The sequence below is a fragment of the Calidris pugnax genome, unplaced genomic scaffold (genome assembly GCF_001431845.1).
Source record: "Calidris pugnax isolate Ruff unplaced genomic scaffold, ASM143184v1 scaffold244, whole genome shotgun sequence".
NCBI classification, from domain to species: Eukaryota; Metazoa; Chordata; class Aves; order Charadriiformes; family Scolopacidae; genus Calidris; species Calidris pugnax.
Genome location: NW_015091141.1, coordinates 2,416,094 through 2,424,233, shown reverse-complemented (window position 1 = coordinate 2,424,233; position 8,140 = coordinate 2,416,094). Strand labels below are relative to the sequence as shown.

General features: G+C 40.9%; 1 protein-coding gene across 1 annotated transcript in view; it reads left to right on the top strand.

Annotated features, from left to right (window-relative positions):
* The first annotated feature begins 1,249 nt into the window (after nucleotides 1-1,249).
* GMCL1 (germ cell-less, spermatogenesis associated 1) overlaps nucleotides 1,250-8,140 on the top strand; it is a 19,418-nt gene continuing 12,527 nt past the window's right edge. Inside the window, exons 1-8 of the mRNA XM_014958842.1 lie at nucleotides 1,250-1,403; nucleotides 4,055-4,151; nucleotides 4,944-5,041; nucleotides 5,527-5,639; nucleotides 6,339-6,404; nucleotides 6,574-6,658; nucleotides 6,878-6,968; nucleotides 7,450-7,590. Coding sequence (XP_014814328.1) covers nucleotides 4,073-4,151; nucleotides 4,944-5,041; nucleotides 5,527-5,639; nucleotides 6,339-6,404; nucleotides 6,574-6,658; nucleotides 6,878-6,968; nucleotides 7,450-7,590 — 673 coding nt within the window. The 5' untranslated portion in view covers nucleotides 1,250-1,403; nucleotides 4,055-4,072. The remainder of the gene's footprint in view (nucleotides 1,404-4,054; nucleotides 4,152-4,943; nucleotides 5,042-5,526; nucleotides 5,640-6,338; nucleotides 6,405-6,573; nucleotides 6,659-6,877; nucleotides 6,969-7,449; nucleotides 7,591-8,140) is intronic.

Sequence of the window (8,140 nt, the reverse complement as noted above, 5' to 3'; positions counted from 1 at the left end):
GGCGGCGAGGGGAAGGGGATGAGGGGCCCGGCAGGGTTGGATGTGGGGGTGGGTTATGGTTGGGACACAGAGGGACTGAGCTCGGGGGCTTGTTGAGGAGGGGGGTGATGGATGGAGGAGGGTTTCAGTGTGAGGCGGGTGGCGGGCCTGGGGCAGGGGTCGCTTCTTTGCTTTGGACAGGTTCTATTAACATCTTTATTGACGACCTCGATAAGGACATAGGGTGTATCATCAGCAAGTTCGCAGATGGCACCAAGTTAAGCAGCAGTGTTGATTCCCAGGAGGATAGGGAAGCTCTCCAGAGAGACTTAGATAGATTGGATCGTTGGGCCAAGCTCAGTGGGATGAGTTTCATCAAGGGCAAGTGCCAGGTTGCGCACTTGGGCCCCACTAACCCCCTGCAGCACCACAGGCTGGGGGAAGTGTGGCTGGAGCTGCCCGGCAGAAAGAGCCCTGGGGGTTCTCATTGACAAGCGGCTGAATATGAGCCGGCGTGTGCCCAGGGGGGCAAGAAAGCCGACGGCCTCCTGGCTTGGATGAGAACTAGTGTGAGCAGCAGAAGCAGGGAGGTGCTTGTCCCCCTGTACTCAGCAGTGGTGAGGCCACACCTGGAGTGTTGGGTCCAGTTTGGGGCACCTCAATCCAAGAGAGATCGGGAGGTGCTGGAGCGGGTGCAGAGGAGGGCAACGAAGGTGGGGAAGGGCCTGGAGAACAAATCGTATGAGGAGGGGCTGAAGGAGCTGGGGCTGTTTAGTTGGAGGAAGAGGAGGCTGAGGGGAGACCTCATCACTCTCTACAACTACTTGAAAGGACACTGTAGAGAGGCTGGTGCTGGTCTCTTCTCCCAGGTAATTAGTGACAGAAGGAGAGGGAATGGCTTCAAGCTCCAACAGGGCAGGTTTAGATGGAACACGAGGAAAGAATTTTTCACAGCAAGAGCGGTTGGGCATTGGAATAGGCTGCCCGGGGAGGGGGTTGAGTCCCCATCCCTGGATGTGTTTAAGGGACGTTTAGATGCGGTGTTGGGGGATATGGTGTAGGACTATGTAGAGTAGGGGAGATGGTTGGACTCGATGATCCCAAGGGTCTCTTCCAACCTGAATGATTCTATGATTCTAGGTCCCAGCTGTGAAACCAGAGCGGGGAAGGGATGGGAGCAGCAGCACAGGGGGGCGGTCAGTCCGTCGTGGGAGTTAAAAACCGCTACCGAGTACTCAGTGTGGGTTCTGTAACAGAAAAAATCTGATGGAGCATATATCTGCTTGCCTTTTTTGTTTAGGAAAAAATTGAAAAGCACTTCAAAGTATATTTATCAGACACTGTTTTTGAATGGGGAGAACAGTGATATCAAAATTTGTGCTCTGGGCGAAGAGTGGAATTTGCATAAGATATATTTGTGTCAGGTAAGTGGCTTCTTCACAATAGAAACTGTATGTTTAATAAAAGAGTGTCTGGTAAATGTTAAGTGTGATGAGATTTTTTTTTCTTTTTGTTTTCCTTATACTTTAGACTTAGAGTGAAACAACTTGTGTTGTGCTCTTAATAGTAATGTTAGGAAGTGTAGCTGTACCTTTGTGTTTGAAATGTTTCTTCGGTTTCGTCTCTTCCTATTTAATTTTTCTAATCTACTCATCTTACTGCATCCTTTGTGAAAGCAGTCATGGAAATTGTGTTTTGATGTCCTGAGAATACATTCTTGTTCGCTAAATAAATGGCTGAGAGTCTCCTGTGATGTTAAGATTATTGCGGAGCAAAGAAAGCGCTTCCAGGGTGGATTTGTAAAGCACATGGTGACCTGGTTCAGTTTTACTCTTTGTTGGGACTCAAGTGCAGGCACCTGAAGTGAAATGGGTGGAGCTGGGTCTCTGTATTTCTTACGTAGCCTTGAGATAAAGTTCTTCCTGTTTCTTTTTGCGTTTTGGAAGTGAAGAGGTACTGTTGTCTTTACTGTCTGTTCTCTTTAGTACTTTTCCTGTGACAGAAGTGGGGAGACACCATGGCTTTGTCTTGAAATGTCTAATTCAGTCGTGCTGTTAACTTTAAAGTGAGAGTCTAACCTTGGAGGCAGTTTATGTGAAGCGAGAAGAAAAATTGGTGTCAGGTACTGCACCTGAAAACAGATGCACTTCTTTGTTAGCTGTGGTCAAACACAAAGCAGTTTTACGCGTTAGAACATGAAGATGTCGCTGTGAGATGCTCCGCAGGATGAGTGCAGTTTCTCTGGGGTAACAAGTGATGGTAGAAGTGAATTTGTGGTGATTTTTTTTGTTGTTGTGTTCATGCTGTGATTCCAGCACAGGTACAGCAATTACCTGGATTGGGCATGGTGAAGGAAATCTTGTTGTTTTCTTGTAGGAAAGAGACTTCTCTTTTACATGTGTTAGAACCTTTTAACAAACATAAAATGAAGGCAGGAAAGTTATTTGATGGTAGCCAAAGATTGAGGAGTGGCAGCCATCTGTGGATAGAGCAGGGGGGTGTTGGGCCAGGGAGGACAGCTGGCAGACACAGCTTTACTTGTCAGCTTGCTTGTGACTCTGTGTGATACAGGGAGGGTGTAAGTGGGTTGGACACTTACGTTGTGCAGCGTAAACAGGGTGGGCACGTTGCGGGTTCATCCTTAGGCTCTTGTTGGCAATTTTGTTTGTAATTGTCATTGTGATTCTGTTGTTGCTATGTTTCGAGTTCATGCGGCTAGTCCTTAAAACTCAGTGTGGCTTGATGACTGTGATTGAATATTCAATGGCTTCCGTGGATGCTTTTTAACAGAAATTTAAAAAGTGTTCTGCAGAGACCTTGTTGTACAAGTGGTGATGTTGTGAGATGAAATATTTTGGTTAAGGTAACCATCCTTGCAACTTAGGTTTCTATTTCAATTCATGCTCTGTCATTGGAATAATGTTACTATAGATAAAATGTTTTTGGAGATTAAAAATAACTCATTGAAATTAGTGTTCCTTCTCTGCCTTGTTGAGCAGACTCTCAGTCCAAATGTTTCTGTTTCCCTGTTCTCTCAAGTTACTGCATTTAGTTTGATAAATTGACAGTAAGGTGCTGTTCTACCTGCGAACAGCAGATCTGAGAAATGGAGGATTTCCTTTTTCTCATGCTGTTTACTAAAATGATAAATTCTCATGAGATTGAGTAGTTGATATACGTGGCAAAGCTAAGGTAGCCTCCCAAGGATTGGTAAGATGTCTGAGGTGCTGGTTTTGAGAGTAGTGTGTTGTGTGTCATCATAGTCAGGGGACATGCTGAAAGTATAGAAATACTTACGTAACCAATAAAATCAAAATTGGATTTTATGTCATTTTTCTGCCCTGAGATATTTGCTGAGTTAAGAGGTCAGGGAATATGGTACTGTACAAATAGACTTTATTTTTTTGATCTCTCAGGTAAACTTCAGTGAGTGATAGCATCTCATAATGGGCACATCTGCTGCTGAGAAGGAAAATCATGAATCCTAGTAGAGCAGTATATTTCACTTCATTTGGATGGAAACCTATCAAATTCTAGTTTTATATGCCTTACACTTTATAATAAAAGGTATCTTTGCATAAATGGTGTATGTGTATGTGTCCTTGGTATGAGACTACAACCTTGTACATTAATTTGTATGTCTTGCATGCTTTTTTTCTTTTTCTTTTTTTTTTTTTCTTCCAATACCCAAACTGGCATTCCCTAATGCCTGCAGGATTTGTTGTCCGCTGGCAGCATTAAGGACTTAATTCTTGGACTAATTATATCCCCATTGGTGGTGTGGTTTCTAGGAAAAGAACTTATGTGGCTTTTCTGGCCCTTTAAAGCTCTTTACTTACTCTGATTACAGACACGTAGTCCAAATTTTCTATACACATTTTCACTTTCAGTAATAGAGCAACTCCCTTCTTAAATATGTCAGAATGTTTTAGCTTGTGAAAAGTTCCCTTAATACATTTTGTTCTTCATAAAGGTAAATATTAACAATTTTTTGTTCCATGTGCTGCATTTGACAGTTCTGATTGGAATGAAATCTCTTACTTGATTTCTTTTTCTCTCCTCTTCCCTCATACAGTCAGGCTACTTTTCCAGTATGTTCAGTGGTTCTTGGAAAGAGTCTAGCATGAACGTCATAGAGTTGGAGATTCCTGACCAAAATATTGATATAGAAGGTAAGTAGGAACCTTTTATTTTATATAAACTCTGAAGGTAGAGGTTAAGGTGAACCTGACAAGAAGTGACTGATTTTTATTTTTTTTTAAATAATTTTTAAACTAGTGAGTAGGAAACTTGAGAGAATGAGTTCTGTACTCGTTCAGTTTTGAGCTTAACTTGGGTCACCAGTAGAGTTGGATTCATTGTTGTTCCTCTGAGTTGTGAAGGGCCCCTGAGAACCACCTCCTTGTCCTGTCGTCTCAGCAGTGGGGCTGTTGTGATCAATGTGTGCAACTCTTGTGGAGCCCCAAGTGTTAGATCCTGAGTCACATCTTCATCTGTCTGCTCTTGAAAAGCTACTGAGTGGGGTGCTTGCAGGGGACCAGTGTGAGTTGATGGAATGTTTTGCTCTGGTTCCAAGCACCACAGAGTGAAAAAATAGTGTTTTTCAGAAGATTTACAGAGAAACTTGTAACATCATAGTAGTGATCGACTGCAGAGAAGGATTGTGAGGTTTGGCTTCCTTTAATCTAGTTTTACTGCTCTCTACATTGCTCCGTGGTGTGACTTGGTGGCTGGTTTATAATGAATATTTTGTTTAAATAGTGAAAAGGACTATTTTATTGGTTAATGTCGTGGTTTGTGTTTATGTGTGTGCTTGGGCTGGGAAATACTCACTTTTTGTCCAGAGCAAATAAGGTTGTAAAGAATGCTGGCACTCGAATGGTTTGGTTATATTCAAAGATTCTTTTAGTTATCTGTGCTGAATGTCCTGTCCTGTCTTTGTTTGACACTTGTGCTCTTTTCAGCTCTGCAGGTGGCTTTTGGCTCGCTGTACAGAGATGATGTGTTAATAAAACCCAGTCGAGTAGTTGCACTTTTAGCATCAGCCTGCATGCTGCAGCTTGTAAGTAATAAATATGCAATATTTTTATGGTTTCTTTTCAGATAAAGATAGCAGTTCATAATATACTGATGTGCATGTATGATTTCCCCCAGAGAAGTGAATCATCTCTCCAAACTAAGTGGGGAAAAACCCCAAACATAACGCAGCGGTTTTATTTAAAAATGCTATGTCTAAGTTTCAGTTGTAATATTAAGTGCTGCTTTGCAAATCATATCTAGAAGTAAATAAAAATGTGTTTTAAGAGCTTGTTTGTTCCACCCTGAAGGTTTTCATTAGGCTTTTCTTTCACATGATATGTTCTTAAGAAAAATGTATTTTTCTCAGGAGTGTTGGTTTAAATTTTCTGGATGGCACCCTGAAGTTGCTGTAGCACATGTGACATGGGTTCAGGCATGAAAATTTGTGTGAACTGCACAATCTTTGACACTTCCTGTTGGGAAATTATAAAACTTTGGATATCTGTGTTTTTTTTCTCCTTCCCACAGGATGGCTTAATCCAGCAATGCGGTGAAACAATGAAGGAAACCATTAATGCAAAAACTGTGTGTGGTTATTATAATTCAGCGGGGACGTATGGGTTAGACTCTGTGAAGAAAAAGTAAGAATTGCTTTCTCCAAGCTGCTTTGTACATTGTTAATTAAAAGTATGAATTTACAAACAGTAAAATGATGCCCAAGTTTTTTATTGGAAGTTATCTGACTTCGGCTGTCTTCCTATTTAATTTTTGAATTTCTACTATAATCAATTATCTTAAAATTGCTGTAGACTGTAGTAGATAGACTTGTGCTGTGAATTAATTACTAAAGTACACTATTAAAGACAATATGTTTAGTCTTCAGTGTGACAGTGAAAGAATACTTGTGATCATTTACTGTTTTATCACAAAGCTGCTTTAATATTCAGAACTTAAGCTTAACTTTGTCTTAATTAGGAAGGATAATTACACATTTGGGAGCAGAATGCTGAGGTTAGAGCTAACTGCTTCCTTTGTCTGTGAATTAGAGTATTCTCAACTTTTTGTGGCGTTAATAGTACTTTGAATTCAGCTTTCACTGTACCCTGAGAGAAACTAAATGCAAATTTAAGAGTTACATCAAATTTTGGAAAATGTTATGGTAAACTTCATGGTTTTGAAATAACTCTTTTCATGTTTTTATGTGTTCATGTCTCAGGTTAAAGTGATACTTCAAAATCATGCAGTACATGGTCAGGCTTTGTGAGCCTGAGCAGCTGTTGCAGAAATGTTGACATATATAAGAAAAAAATAAAGATATTCATTCCTTGCTTTTAATCTAGGTGCCTTGAGTGGCTCCTGAATAACCTGATGACTCACCAGAGTGTTGAACTCTTCAAAGAACTCAGGTACAGGCTTCAGTTAACATTGAGTCATGAATTACAACTTCTTCCAAAGTATATACCTCGCTGCAAATAACTTCCTAGGCTGTTGATGGGTACTTGTTACCTCGCTTGCTTTCTTGTTTTGGTCTGTCCTATCTTGTAGAACTCTTATGATTTATTTTTTTTCCCCCAGCATAAACCTCATGAAACAGCTGATCAGCTCTTCTAACCTATTTGTAATGCAAGTGGAGATGGATGTCTATACTGCTCTCAAAAAGGTATTTGGCAAAGGGGCTCTATGAAGTTGAACTGCATAGAGGTTGATGTATAACATGATGAGGATTTTAGCCTTTTTGGTATTTACTGAAAGTATTTAATAGAATATCAGAATCTTTGTAGGAATGAATGCATTATGAAAATGTGCCTTTAGTAATGCATGCATTACTTGTTTGAAAACTTCTTCGATTAACTCACTCGAGTTTCCTTATTTTACCTAGTGGATGTTCCTTCAGCTAGTGCCTTCTTGGAATGGGTCTTTGAAACAACTCTTAGCTGAAGCTGATGCCTGGTTTGCCAAGCGTAGGAAAGGTAGGATTAATTGGCATGGCCTTGGGTTGCGGATGATGCGGGTTAGAGGTAAAATACGATAGTCTGCCTCCACTTCAAAACTTTCTCCCTTCTCTCTGGGAGGGCTTTCCTCTGCCATCAGTCCCTGGCCTCAGATTCTCACCAGTGATAGCTTTTTCACTGTTTTGTCCACATGTTTTCACGTGGGCAGCCATGGCTGCTGTTCTTGCTGTGTTGCTTTTGCTGTAGGTCACGTAGGTTAAGCTTTTTTTGCCTTCTCACCGGGAGGCACTGGTGTATTTCAAAAGAGGAAGAGTTTGGTCTAACATTTCTGCTGAAAGGATTTCAAAGTAAGGAATTTCTTAATTTTACTTGGAAAACATGATTTGCCTGTCTATAATAACTTTCCCTGATCAATAAGTTAGAACTCAATCCCGAATATAGATAGGACCTGGAAAATATTCATGCACATAAGTTGTGATACAGGTGCTCTGTCTTGCAGATTTTGAGTGTGACATTGCATTCCTGGAGTCGGAACAGGGGAGTGCGTTCCTACCAGTGTTCACACACTTGAGACTACAGTATATCATCAGTGACTTGGCATCAGCCAGAATTGTTGAGAAGGATTCCCTGATACCCTCAGGTGAGTGAGTTCTCTGTGCCTTTCCCAGTCTTAGAGTAATTGGGGAAGATCTAGGTGCATTTTCTGGTCTTAGCGCTCGCGTGTTTATCTCCCATGTCAGAATTGTGGCTGAAAATTCAGCAGAAGTTGAATATTAAATTTACACACATAAAAGGCTTATACATAGGTGTGTTAAGCATTTTGTTGATCAGGTAGTTTATCAAAATACTCTATAAACAATACACAGTACATTACCAGTGTTTAAATGGCCCCAGACACGCAACAAACCTTTTCCTTTTAAGAGAGCAAAACTTGCCGGAACTCGACTGTTTTCTAGCTGTTACCTTTCTAAAAGGAGCTGGGTAGTTTTTGATAGGATTTGAAATAATAGCTGAAAATGAAAACAAAAAGCACAAGATGCTGTGGCCTTTTCTCCCATCTTCCAAGACAAGTATTACTTACTAACAGATATTTAGGCTTTTTTTTTTTTTTTTTTTTTTTTTATTTCCAGCTTGTTTTCCCCTGTCTTACTATTTTCAGCTCCCAGAAAGGGCATTTCCTCCCGCCCCAA